The 14,576-nt window shown below is 36.0% G+C and overlaps 3 protein-coding genes across 4 annotated transcripts; 1 reads left to right on the forward strand and 2 right to left on the reverse strand.

The window, feature by feature from the left end:
- Positions 1 to 3,464: 3,464 nt before the first annotated feature.
- Positions 3,465 to 5,158, forward strand: LOC130995509 (uncharacterized). The gene has a single exon (XM_057920814.1). It carries the CDS (start codon positions 3,521 to 3,523, stop codon positions 3,941 to 3,943), a length of 423 nt encoding a protein of 140 aa, XP_057776797.1. The 5' UTR covers positions 3,465 to 3,520; the 3' UTR covers positions 3,944 to 5,158.
- LOC130995510 (probable E3 ubiquitin-protein ligase XERICO) lies at positions 4,541 to 5,163 on the reverse strand. The gene has a single exon (XM_057920815.1). It carries the CDS (start codon positions 5,062 to 5,064, stop codon positions 4,729 to 4,731), a length of 336 nt encoding a protein of 111 aa, XP_057776798.1. The 5' UTR covers positions 5,065 to 5,163; the 3' UTR covers positions 4,541 to 4,728.
- A 2,221-nt stretch (positions 5,164 to 7,384) lies between these two features.
- Positions 7,385 to 12,241, reverse strand: LOC130995508 (uncharacterized). 2 transcript variants are annotated; one of them, XM_057920812.1, is made up of 15 exons: positions 12,130 to 12,241; positions 10,889 to 11,016; positions 10,682 to 10,793; positions 10,480 to 10,605; positions 9,854 to 9,958; positions 9,086 to 9,169; positions 8,892 to 9,007; positions 8,702 to 8,803; positions 8,501 to 8,614; positions 8,344 to 8,400; positions 8,186 to 8,252; positions 8,031 to 8,084; positions 7,857 to 7,931; positions 7,721 to 7,756; positions 7,385 to 7,611 (listed from the first exon to the last, which is right to left on the reverse strand). In XM_057920812.1, exons 2-15 carry the CDS (start codon positions 10,936 to 10,938, stop codon positions 7,504 to 7,506), a joined length of 1,206 nt encoding a protein of 401 aa, XP_057776795.1. In that variant the 5' UTR covers positions 10,939 to 11,016; positions 12,130 to 12,241; the 3' UTR covers positions 7,385 to 7,503. The 2 variants fall into 2 exon arrangements, with proteins under 2 accessions (XP_057776795.1, XP_057776796.1); XM_057920813.1 differs by having other exon boundaries at positions 11,770 to 12,138.
- Positions 12,242 to 14,576: the final 2,335 nt, after the last annotated feature.

Genomic DNA, 14,576 nt, shown 5'->3' on the forward strand with positions numbered 1-14,576 from the left:
CGATCTGCTGGGTGGCGGAGGAGTGGCGCCGATCTGCTGCTGCCTCAAATCTGCACGGCTGCAGATCTGCTGGAAGCCGATCTGGTGGATGGCGGCGGAGCTCTGCTGGGAGATAACCGATCTGGTGGATGGCGGAGGAAAGGCGCCGATCTGCTGCGGAGGCGGCCGTTGACGAGGCGGCAAGGGGTGGTCGCGGGGTCACCGGAAAAGCTGTGCTGCTGGGGAGTGGGGGTCTGGGAATAGGCGCGAGTCGGAGTCCGGGCCGTTGGCCGTTGGCGAGGCGGCGAGGGTTGGCTGCTGCTGCTGGGGACTGGGGGCGGCCGAGCAGCTTGCGGAGTGACAGCGAGGGAAGGTCCAGGCCGTCCGGCGCGAGGGTGGTCGGCGGGTTTGAGTGGGTAAGGGGTGGCAGCAGCAGCGGCGAGTTTTTGCTTTTGTTTTTCCGCCGCTGCATAGTCATACTGATTTTTATATGATGTTCTATGATAGAATATCAACCTTGTAAGTAATAAAGCAATAGAAACAATATTTATAATGGTTTGGGAAATACTCCTGAATTAAATAATATCAGGTTGGTTGATATTTACACCAACTAAATTACTCATGCTAATTTTCATAAGATATACTATGATAAGATATCGACGCGGTAAGTAACAAGTAAAAAACTCCAACATTCATTTTTATCCGGTCAAAGATCCCTACATATATATATATATATATAGGGTTGGGTTCCGGTGGATCCCTATGCTTATAATAGATCCGTAGATCCAAATCTAGACCACACATTTATGATATGTGGCGCATCAAGATGGTGACACGTGGCAAAGCATTTCAAGGCAAAATCTGGCAGGGGTAAAATTGGAATGTAATTTTCGAAATTTAAAAAAAAAATAAATAAATTTTCTCAAAATAGGTATATTTTAGATGCATAAAGTTTCATACGAGAATGCATGAACTTTCATATAAAAATGCATAAAGTTTCATATAAAAATGCATAAGATTTCACCCCACCCCAACCCCACCCCCCACACCCCTGAACCCCACCCCACCCACCCCCTACCCCCCACCCCCCACCCCGCCAAAAAAAAAAAAAATTTTTATTTTTTTTAAAAACTGATTTTCTGACCACTGACCCACCCCTACCCCCCACCCACCCACCCCCCCACCCCCCCAAAAAAATTTTTTTATTTTTATTTTTTATTTTCTCAAAAACTGATTTTCTGACCACTGACCCCCCCACCCACCCCCCCACCCCCCCCCCCAAAAAATTTTTTTTTTTTGAAAATCAGTTTTGAAAAAAATAAAAATAAAAATTTTTTTTGGGGGGGGGGTGGGGGGGTGGGGGTGGGGGTCGGCCAGCAATCAGAAAATCAGTTTTTGAAAAAAAAAAAAAAAATTTTTGGGGGTGGGGGTGGGGGGGTGGGTGGGGTGGGGGGGGCAGGGGCAGGGGTGGGGTGGGGTGGCGAAACTACCAGATTTATTAAAATGAAATGCATTTTTTGTATAATTTAATGCATTTTTATGTGAAAACTTTATGCATTTTTGTTTGATTTTATATGCATGTGAAACATGCCTATTTTTGGGGGTGGTAATGGGGAGGGTTGGGGGGTGGTGTGGGCTGGATTGGGGGGTGGTATGGGGTGGGGTGGTGAAAATACCAAAATTGGAAAAATTAAATGCATTTTTCTGTTCAAAGTTATGCATTTCATGTGAAAACTTTATGCATCTTTGTGTGAAACTATATGCATCTAAAATATATCTATTTTGAGAAAATCTAAAAAAAATATATATATTTTTTTAATTATTAAATCCAAAAATTAGATTCCAATTTTACCCCTCCAGATTTTGCCTTGGAATCCTTGCCACGTGTCACCATCTTGATGCGCCACATGTCATAAATGTGTGGTCAAGATTTGGATCTAGGGATCTATTATAAGCATTGGGATCTATATGATCCCATTCCTATATATATATATATATATATATATATACTCTTCCTAGAATTGTCAACGTAACAATTTATCTCAAAAAAAGAAACGTAACAATTAAAATTAGCATTACTTGTTTTTTTTTTAATTACAAGAGGTCTCTGAATACAGTTAATTATACAATCCACACGCAAGCGGAACCTCACCATCACTGATTTGGAAAACATCACTGCACACAGGCGAGAAAACGCCATGCGTGTGAGACCTAAACATCAAACAATACAACATTACATGTAGACGAGAATACAACACCACTTAAAGTGGAAAAACATCAACGCACGCAGACGGAATTGAACCCAAAACCTCTCGTAAATGATAGTCTTTGGATGCCTTGGCTTTGCCACGAGTTTATGGGTCATAATTTTGTTTGGTTTCTGTAGTATTGAGAAACTTACGGACATTTTGTTCCACGTAAACTTGAATAAATCACATTTGAAAATATGCTAAAACTTATAAAGATATTTTAATACCCGAACAGGGCCGGCCCTGGGCATAGGCGAGGGGTGCGACCGCCTAGGGCCCAGGGCCAAATGGGGCCCCAATTTTTTTTATTTTTATTGTTATTAGTTTATATAAATAAGACTTTTTAGTCATATATTGGGCCTCAATCAATAAAAAATTTACAGTACAAGCCCAAAGACTCTAATCTTATTCCTTTGAAAAAGATGGCCCACAAACACACAATTGTATGCAGTTAAAGGGGCCTTTTTTTCTCATTCTGCCTAGGGCCCATGAAAAGTCCGGAACGGGGCTGCCCGAATTTGAGATACTTTAATAGTTATCTTATAAATACTATTCTGGCATTATGCCCTTTTTCAAATAGATTGCCAAACTCACCTTTTTTTAAAAAAAAGTTAGCTTCTGTCAAGTAAGCATATAATGATTCGTAGAATATCGATCAGAAAGCATTTTGCACATACATGCCACAAATATTGACTTTGAACATTCTAAGAGGGTGTTTGGCTGAACTGACCTCAAAACAGCTTTTAAGCTGTTTAATAAACTCCTTCAAAATGTTTGGCAAAATAGGCTCTTAAATAATTTATAAGCTCCAAAAATAAGTTCCAAGAGCTTATAAAATCCCCAAAAAATAAGTTCATCTACCTCAAATTATTTTTTTTAATCTCATATTTTACAAATATTTTTCAACTATAATTTATTATTTTCATTATATATCATTCAAGTTCATTTTTCTTCGATTTTCTCTCTTTCGAACAAAAAATTCTATCTTTAGTTTATAAGCTCAATTATCCAAACACTTTGATAACTTATAAGCTCTTAAAAATACATCTTATAAGCTTTTAAAACATCTTATAAGCTCCAAGAGCTTATAAGCTCTTTAAAATAAACTTAGTCAAACACTAAATGGTGTCGAACTTGGCCTGTATTTGGCTAAATATCTAAATTCAGCACCTCCGGATGGCCTTCCAAGATTCCTACCTAGCCAGTCACATCATCATAATCTGATTTGAGTAATTTAAGAATATGTATTTAGCCCGATTTCTAGAAAAGAATCATATGATCACAATACGATAATGGTTACAAAGGAATCAGATTCCATCTCAATACTCAAAATCTATATATATCCAACTCCCAACCACATGCAACTTCATCAAACAATGGAGAGTTTTGAAATGAAGGGGAAGCGCCATCATAAACACAAACGGCATCTACACAGGCAACCCGACGCCTACGAGCTCTATGAGCTCGAGCACATGCCGCACGAGCTCACAAAGGCTCCAAGTGATCGTGATCGTGATCGTCACATATTTGTATCCGCTGATTATTACGAGACAGGAATAGAGGAGAAACCCAATTATTATGTGTCGGGGAGAAACGTGCAGCACTCAGCTTATAAGGGAGATTGCGAAGGAGATGTTGATTGCATGGCTCACAAGTTCATTGAGTCGGAGCACGACAAGTTTCAGCAAACCAAATGGATGTCAATCAACAAGTAGAATCCCATCAGGCTGGGACATCACCTACCTAACTATTTATTGATTTTCTCAATTAATAATCAAATTATATGGTAATTGTATGTGTTTGCCTTGTCGTTGAGGTTTGACGGCCTACTATAAGCCAGTAAATAAATTAGTTAGTCAATCCTAGCATTCCATACAAAATTCCAAGTTATATTTTCAATCATTTACATAATAGGATACATATATATTATGATATGATTGTGCTTTTATATGATTAATTATGTTACTAATAGTAAAAGTTCAAGTGTGCATGTTTGGCACGCTAGCTGTTTCAGATTGTAGTTTTTCTCAAAGGAATCCAAATTGCACCAAAGTTTTTGTGAATAAAAAATTATCGCAATTGAAAGAGATGTAAACCAACCTAAAATATCGTGGGATATTTAATTAAATCACGTCATATTCAAACCAATCAAAATCGTTTCCATCAAGACAACAAAATTATTGATATCATAGTTCAACCCGAGATCCAACTTAAATTTACGATTCGGTGCCATGAAATCGCCATTTCGATTTACAATCACAAATATATATTTCGGTGAGAGAGAGAGAGAGAGAGTGAGAAGTCGAGTTGTATATACAAATGAAGATTCTGTATTGATAAAATTCAAATCTCCACCAACACGTACAGCACAAAGAAGATGCGTTTGAAATCGTGTATATATATAATGTAGAGAGTGAAAGAAGAGTAGCTAGAGCTAGCTGAGATCTCCTGTATGATCATATCTCACCTAAATTAATTTGAAATTGTGTTTGAAGTAATATTACAAAATGGAACGGCAAAGTGGGCAAGTAATGTGTTGGTTGTCGAACCACTTATCGAGACAAGGTTTGTGGAAGAAATGCTTGCAAGAAAGCTCACTCACTTCCTCCTCCGCCTCAAATTTACACAAACACACACAGCACTCCACCGCCTCTCTACATAGACAACCGTAGCGCGTGATCGACACCCTCCTCGCCTCCTCCGCCGCGCCGCCGCCGCCCACCGCTTGCAGCACTGATCTCAGCTTGTTCTTCACCAGAGCCACCGACATCACCGTGTTCATCACTAGCAGCGGCAGCACCCCTTCCGCTGGGCTAGGAAAATTCGACAGCCCCATGTCTAAATATATTAGTGTTAATTATTTCCAAATTTGAAACTCAATGGGAGTTGGTATTCTTTTACAAATGGCAGCACACTCAGAAATTGTGAACAAACCAAGTTGCATCGATGTGGTGAATAAATAAGGAGTGTGTTGAGGGTGTGATGGAGACACGTGTGACGCTGTGGTGATAATGAACGTGGGGGTCGTTTTCAATAAATGAGGGCAGGCCACGCGTCGAGCGCTGAGTTTGAATAGTGGCAGTGGTGGAAGCTTCTTGATTTCTCAAGCCAATCAAACTTAGCGCGTAGATCAGAGGTGGATGCTTACGTTTTCTCCTTCCCCAAAATATCACCTCTCCACCCGTTTCACTATTATTCGGTTTTCGACCTTCTTAGTTTTTTTTATTTTCAATTCATTATTCATCACTTCTCACAAAAGTGTATTATACTAACATCTCTTTAAAAATTAAAATAATACCACTTTGATAAATTAATATTAAAAAAAATCAATTTGATCAAAATTAAAAAAATCATTAATTTTAATAAAATACTATTTTACTAAAAAAAACTCATTTATAAATATATAAGTCTTATTAATATTATAAATTAATAATTCTTAAAATATTAGAATCTATTATTATTAAGTTTTTTCAAAACTAAAATTTAAGTGGATTTCATCCCTAACTTTTCTAGTTACATCTGAAAGTTCAAATATCGAGTTCTTCACTTATAATAAAAGGTTGTGAAGAGTTGTTGTTTTCAATGTTTTTTTTTTGTTTGGTGTTGAATCAACTTCGATTCAATCATTGCGAGGATCTTTGTAATATCACATCCAATGAATTAATACAAATATGATTTTTCTTTAATTTAAACACATTAAAACATTATTTCTCATTTGACTTTCTACATTATAACTTCATCTAAAATTATAGTTTTCAAAGCGGAATATATGTATTATCAATTAAGAGATGTCAGTTCTTATAATATCTTACAATCATTTGATGTAGGAAAATCACTTGTCCAGAAGCGTGGTTGTGAACAATGAATAACAAACTTAGCAAGACTATGAGAAGTAGATTAGCATCTCTATACATATAAAAAACTGTGAGCAAAAGATTCAATCGTGCAATCTCCATGATCTCTCTGATATCATCAGGAACAAGATCTTCCTCCTCTGTTTTGTTCAAAGCAATTTACTTTATTTGCATAGCTCGTGAGCTAAAATTTGGGAGGAGATTAAATGGATGTTGTGTTTGATGCTTATAACTAAGGTTTCAAGTTCCAATCCTTGCATCTATGCTCACACGCACAGGTCGCCTAGTGCAGTAATTTTTATGAACGAAAAAATAGAATATAGTGGATAATTCGTGTTTCAAACGTAAAATTAAAAACCATGTATCTTTTTTTTTTTGAAAGTGAAAGACCGCGCATTTTATTCAGTCACATCTCAAAAAAATTAGATATCTTAATAATCCTAAGCAATAATTAATACAATTTAGAAATCACTTGTTCATCCGTCGGTAATACTATAGTAAATAATATGATGATTGTTTATAGAAATGGTACGAGAAAATTTATATTTATAAACGTATCGGATCTTTTCTCTCTTTTGTTGGAACGGGCAAATATAATTTTGTTATTAATGAAATTTCTAATTTATTTATAATCGGATCAATTTTTCAGAATTATAAATTGACTACGAAAGTCACGAATAAGAGCATCAGTATTGAGTCAATATGATTCCCATCATATTGACTCATATTAATTAGTTTTAAGTTTTTAATTTTTGATTTAATTTAAATAAGAAAATTGCTTAAATTTAAAATTTAAAATTACATAAATTTATAACATGAAAATCAGGCATCTTCGTCTCCCCTTGGTTCGAGAATTTTGGTCACCCTGGTCACCCCTTGCGCATGTATTTCTTGCTAATTTGGTGTCATTCTTGACGTATCCGTGAAATAATGACAATTAGTCTATTTTTCAACACAAAATTCAGTTTCTATGGCACTTACGTAAGTACCATTTCTCTTCTTTGATATATTACAAAAATAGATTTAGAATGATAATTTTTTTAATTCTACCTTTTGAATGAGGTATGAATTAAACAAAGTTAGCTAAGGTTATAAAAGTTATCAAAGACCTTAAAATTAATAAAGGGTCCTCTGGTGTAGCTGGAACAGTAAGCTCATCATACCTGATCTCTCACCACCCTCTCTTATTCACCTATGTATAACAGAATTTTATTATTTACAAAGATCACAAGGCAAATTTGAAGCAACTTCAATAAGAAAGTAAACCATAATCTTAGGAAAGAGGGAAAAGAAACAGAGTACTCCGCATGATAAAAAAAATTCACTAAGAAAATTGTTTATCTACAAGTATAATAATGAACTTTTAGTAAAGATGTAGCAACTAATTGTGGTTTTATCATGGTATTCTTCTCTCACACTATCTATGTATGCCCTGTGAAGTTAACTCCGATGGACTCGTAATAAGACCTCTCTGCATTCTTCATTCGAGCTCTGAACATATCCCACTCACTTCTACACCTCTGTCTCACCTACACCAACGACAGTAAACGAGTTCAAGCATTATCAGGGTCGAGTTGCCTATGATCAACGAGTTCAAATTTCATTTATAGTGTAAAGTTGAATGATTAGTGTACATACCCCTTGCCATGGAGCCTTCCCATTTTCTGCTTGGCCCTATCATCAAAGAAAACATGCAAAAGAAAGTCATTACTCCCCGTTTCAAATGTATAGTTTACCATAATCACGCCAACTGTCACCACTCTCTACACTGTACCTCGTTTCCCAGTGAAGGAACTGTTTGATGGACGATCCACTGAGCATCTACCACTCCGATTCTCTCATGAGCAGGCTACATGGATCGAAATCTCATCAGCAGAGAGTACTAATTGATAGTCCAGTTCAAGGGTTAAGAGTGTGAAGTTTGTAAAGAAAAGTGGATGATGCTGACCTCAACGCATCGTTGGAGGGCAAAGTCCAGTCCCCATCCATGCACCAAGTCGTTCTACAAATTTTCGTATTAGTTCGTCCAAGGATATGAAAAAGTAATCTGAGAATTTCTGTGCTTAAAAAAAGAACGTCAATATTAAGAAAAAGAAATAAAACCTGAATCACATGCCAAACGCAGCGCCATGCATCTCTAGAAAATACAGGAGCCATGATTTCTACAAACCTGTTCAAATAGGCAGAGTAAAGATCAAAAGAGTGATATCTAGAAATTATTAGATGAAAGAATTGAGCACATTGGAAGAGTGATATCGTACGCTGCACAGGGTGGCAAATGGGGGTCAGAACACCAACCCGGCCTCTCCTTTGTTACCCTGTATGCATAAGATATGGAGCAAGAAATATCACTCAAATATCATTTAATATTTATTGCTAGATGGTCTAATGGGTTTAAGCACAGATTCATTTCCCTACTTGTGAATCTCTTGACCGCCTCTTCTTTTTGTCATCTGCCAAGTCGTTCCCCTGTCGGGTTCCAAACCCGGCTGTGAAATTTCTAGAGCATACTTCCTCACAAGTTTGATGTACCTAGAAATTTCAAAAGGCCGGAAGAAATTAGCACAGACAAATCTAGTCAAATTACCCTCCTCAAAGATATTAGTTGAATGGACTTACTCTTCTGCGTCAAAATGTTCGACCCCTAGGTCTTCATCCCAAATAAATATGTAATCATATGCAGCAACAACATCTGGATGCAGAAACCTCTTAGCGTACCACCTTTTGAGAAATCCAGAGAGAGCTATAACTCAGCATGATTTAGAGCAATAGAGCATAAGATATTTGAAACTGTCTGGTGACAAGTTACCATTTTGTTTGTTTTCTGGCACTAATATGAATAGCTTGTTCTGACCACTCAAACTCATCCCATTCACTTGTTCTTCCGTCATAATGAAACAAAACGATGGTAAAGTTCTTTGAAAACTGCAGCAAACCATATATATAGTTAGAGACGCTAAGGACTGGAGTCCGGGACTTTATGGGGAAGATAGGGTTACTGACCTTTTTCACTGCTGCATCGATGTTTTTCCTTTGACCATAACCAACGGTAAAGGTGACAAGATATTTTGGTTTGCTGGCCAAGTCCTAGCAATGGCAACTTAATCAGAAATCAAAATTCAAATTGAAATGCCTGCCCTGCCTTCTTTGAGAATGTAAAATCTTTTCCAAATGAAAAATTAAATGACAGAAGATATGGCTCTCTGGTGACAGAATCAACAGTCTTCATGCGCATAAGGTAAAAAGCCCTCATTGTTTACATGGAAAATTTAAGAATCTTGAGATCACTTATTAACCTTGGTTCTGTTCATAATAAAGTTCAGTAATAAAGTTGCATGTTCCAGAGGTGATTAACTCTTTAATCCAACCTTCCGCAATTTCTTTTCTGTTTTCTTTCTGATGAAATATGTATGTTTCTTAAGTTAAAGAATTAATTGTAGCCATTTTGATTAACCTTATCCCCAGCTAAAATTCTGGTTGTTTTCATATAAGACATCAGCATTTCTGAAGCTCAAGAACAGCCTTAATGTTTGTGTTTGCTATTTTAGGCACCATTGGTATGGCATTATGGATAAAATTTACCCCTTTTTACTTTTCTTTTGGCGGTCAGGCAACCTTTAAAAACTTCTCCTAACAATTAGAAACTACCTCACGCATTCAATAGGCATGCAAATCTGTGGATGCACTAACTAAGAAATAATATAAAGAAGAATAATGTAGGAAACTAAAGAAGAATAATGTAGGAAACAAGGACTTATGGTGAGTGCATACCTCACTAGGTTTTCCCCAAAGTCTCCGTAGATAAAAGTCTGATTCAGATGCAACAATACCTGGAGGCAACCGTTCTGCACCTTTCGGATTTGATGGAACCCAAATCTGAATCAAAACACAAATTAAAGGGCGGATAAAACATAATTATTTCGGAGGAGATAAGACAATACATTTCATAAATTTTGTGCCTTATAAGGATGTACACAACATAGAAACAGGGAGATGAAGGAAGCTCCTAGCATGCATTCATTTTCAGCATGACTATATATAGTGTTCAAATGAACTTTTCAAAAGGCTCCTATTAGAAACAATAAACTCCCCCTCTCCCTCCTTCGTGGAAACACTATCAAGATTCATATAGAATGAAATGATAACGGATGTTCTTATGAATAACAGAATTTTTTCAACCAGACTAAAGCCCTAACTGCAGTTCACATTTCACATTTTCCCATTTCTATTATGACACACCCATACTAGTTTAGAATAAACAACTGACAGATCAACCGAAATTTTTCAACCAGCCTACAGCCATAACCCCACAACTCTTCCGTCTCCAAGTGTTGAAAAAAAAATCAATATAAATTAAAACGAAACCAGGTTCGTTGTGTTAGCAAGAAAACACAAACCTTTGAGACATCTGTTGTGACTTGATTTTTGGCTGAGCTGCTCGTAGTGTCTTGTTGTGTAGAATTTGCTGTACTTTTGTCCCCAATTATTACAAAGTCGTGAATAATAGCAGATGTGATATTTAGCTGCAAAATTGAAGAGCAAATAAGGCATGTAACAAACTCAATTCACATTCAAGGTTAAAGGAAACAGTTCCTGTACCTTCGTTAACGAGAGTGATGGAAATGAAACTCCTATGAAGAAGCCAAATATTATCCCGACAGCAATGGTAATAAGCACCCTCATGGTCTCATTTGGCTTTTTAGCCAATGTGCTGAAAGAATGAAAATCCACAGGATGTAAATGTCGTCTCAAGTGCAACGCTAGCAGCATTCTTCCTTCGCATTCAAGCAATCAAAATGCACTTACCTGCGCCCAACATTCCCCTTTCTGTACCCGGTATCAAATTCCATTTTCATAGTTCTAAAAACTGATGCTCATTAGCAACAAGCCTGAAGCATCCACTCTGTCGTAAAGATCGCAAAGACGGGCAGAACCTGAAGCATATAGGAAACCCAATTATAACTAACTTCAACAAAAACATAGGGAAAATAGAGCCAATATGGCTGCCAAATTTCAAAGTTCACAATTCCTCTAGTAGGAATGCCTCCATTCAACATCACTCAAAATATTCCTACAAGGATTAATTACAAAAATATCGAAGGTAATCACTTCATATATCAAGAAATCACTGATCATCCTAACCATTGAAACACCTAAACACCTATAACTCAAAACAACCCAAGCATCTACTCCTTCACAGTTAAGGTAAAAGAAAAAAAGAACAGAAGACATTTCTAAATTCTAAGCAAAGCAGACAGCCATGTGCAATCCTTTGACAATTGCAAAGACAAAAGGATCACAGCTTTTGATCATAACAGCATTCGATTTCATGAAACAAGCCACTGATTGAAAAGTTATCAAATTTTGGACCAACCACCATCTATCCAACCTAGTTTGCCATAGCTAAAGCCACCTTGTAAAAATGATCCCAAAAATTTGAAGTTTCAACTCATACAAAAAGAGACTAAAAATGAACTGGGCTTCCGCCAATCCAAAGGTTAAAATTCTTCGATAACTTCAAACGCAACAACGATATATAGTAAAAAGATAAAAGACGATTATTTGAGCGTGATTTGCATAAAGAGATGAATCATCATCAGTTTGATCAACAACATGTATGTATAAACTCATCAGAGAAGCATTCCACATAAACTAATAAACTCCGAAATTCATGCACAGATATATACCTGAAATCGGGAGGAGGAAACCCAGAAACAGTAATCTTAAAAAAAAGAGACAAAAACAGAATATGGGAATCACGAGAAAGAATACGGGGGGACGGGTGAATTTAACAGAGTCGAGAAACGCGCAAGGTTCAACTCTTAATCCGTCAATAAATGCATGAAAAGTTCAGCATAAATAGCTGAAACTGAAGCACGGAGAGGAACTTCCCGGCTAATAAAAATCGTGATAATGAGCAGAAATATTGTGACTAACGACAGAAAAGAAGGGTAGAGAGAGAGAGAGAGAGAGAGATGACTCAGAGGAGAAAGAAGAAGGAAAAGTAACGCAGGAATCGGTTTTTCTCTTTCGTTTTATTATTTTACCTTTTCTTCGAAACCTTTTTTGATCACTATAATTTAATAATGGGAAATATACGAAACATAGCCCAATATTTAATATTTTTCACAAAAATATCCCAATGTTTGAATTGTTCATTTTGATCTCTAATTTTTGAAAAGTCTATTAAAAAGCCGGTTCGAATTTTTTGATTTAAAATAATATGATTAAATGTACGCATTAAGAATTTATGTACTCTCCGGCGTGGCACGTCGATTTATAGAGTCCGAATTTGGACAGTTTTTTGGAAAACTGTAATATGTTGCATAATTTTGTATATGTTTCCTTTAATTATTACTCCCTTTTTCAGAATTTTTAAACAATCATGGATCATGGATTTTCAGTATAGGTTTAGAGGAATTTACTTGAATTGTTAGTTTTAAATGGGATTTCATAAATATGATTTTGGATATGAGATTACCTTTTTCTTATAATAGTTAATTGTCATTACACCTAGTTCTAAAAAGAATATATTGCCATTAAAACCTAACATTCAAGTGTTAAACACATTTAATGGAGAGAGTTGACAAGATAAATATGTGGTTTGAATCTTGAGTTTTTTAGTCCAAACAACTTTTATTGCCTTCAAAAATTGAAGAAGTGGTGGCTATTGGAAAACTGACGAAATATTGATGATGTGTCTAATCTTAATTAGGCCACTTAATTGTTTCGGGTTAATGGGACTTTCCCATTTAAGCAAGTCTTGCATAATTGACGTTATAAGTCTAACTCGTTGTTTCCTCTTTCAAATTCTTCGATGTGAAACAGACTATTTTTATGACTTCAACCCGTACGATAAGTCTATCTCTAAATCAAAATATCTTACACATTTATACCGCTGTACTTGTGGTGGGTATCAATAAAATAAAATAATTACTGTTGTAGGAGTACATCTTTATACAGAAAAAGTAGAGAGAATGTATTGAGCTACAACTTAAATAGTTGACTTTGAAAATTTAATCTAGTGAAAGATGTGAAAACTAAATTAAATACTGCTTTTAAATGGCTATCAAAATTCATTTATGGCTATATATCGATATACTATTCTATCTTTATTGTTTCATTTTTATTTTTCTGAGTTGTGTGAGGGTATGTATGGAGATTAAACTCCAATCTCTAACTCTTATGATGACTTCTAGTACTGGAACTACAAGCACATTCTATAATGTATATATAGATAGACAGGGATGGGTTACCGTGAGAGCACATCTTAAAATAAAAAATAAGAGCAATTTTTAATGTATGAATTTTATGTAAAACACGTATGAATTCGTATGAATTCGTTGTATAAAGGTATGAATTATGAAAAATAATTTTTTCCTACCTTTGGGGGTTCGAAATATATATATATATATATATATAGGGGCGCGCTCCAGTGAGACCCTCTATTTTTCGTGTAACATGAGTACAATGAATAAGATATATAATACTAATGAACAAAACGTATACCTACTGAACAAGATGTATATACTGATGAAAAATAAAATTTTAAAAATTCGTAATGAATAAGACATATATACTGATGAACAGGGCCGTATATACTGATGAACAATGCAGTATATACTGATGAATAACAAAATTTAAAATATTCTGCTCCCTCCAGGATTCGAACCCTGCGAAAAAAATTCTCCATCCAGATACAATATCAGCCATATGATTGATAAAATAAACGCATCAGATCGTGCCATAAATCTCACTAAAATTAATTAGGAGGTCTCATTGGAGCGCCCCCTTATATATATATAAGGGGGCGCTCCAATGAGACCTCCTAATTAATTTTAGTGAAATCTAGGGCACGATCTGATGCGTTTATTTTATCAATCATATGGCTGATATTGTATCTGGATGGAGAATTTTTTTCGCAGGGTTCGAATCCTGGAGGGAGCAGAATATTTTAAATTTTGTTATTCATCAGTATATACTGTATTGTTCATCAATATATACTGCCTTGTTCATCAATATATACTGTCTTGTTCATCAGTATATACATCTTGTTCGTTAGATATACGTCTTGTTCATTAGTATTATATGTCTTAGTCATTGTCCTCAGTGTTTCACGAAAAATAGGGGGTCTCATTGGAGCGCACCCATATATATATATATATATATATATATATATATATATATTGAACGGTTCCAATAAGAATTATCATATTCTATAACTCTTATGTATGTATCGGGCATACGATCACTGTTCTTCTTGGCGAACTACACGCTATTCTGATTTCTGATAGCCATGGGTGGTGTTTGGAAAATGATTTTGGCCCAGTGGTTGTTTACACGGATTCGCTCCTTGCAGTACATGTTCTACATGATTCTCATTAGGCTCAGAATCATTAAGTGATGAGTTTTGGGAGGCGTTTACCCATGCCAAACAGTATGCGGTAGTGGATTTCTTACATATGTGTTGTGACGTTAACAGAGCAGCCCATTT

Source organism: Salvia miltiorrhiza, chromosome 7, assembly GCF_028751815.1.
Source record: "Salvia miltiorrhiza cultivar Shanhuang (shh) chromosome 7, IMPLAD_Smil_shh, whole genome shotgun sequence".
NCBI lineage: Eukaryota > Viridiplantae > Streptophyta > Magnoliopsida > Lamiales > Lamiaceae > Salvia > Salvia miltiorrhiza.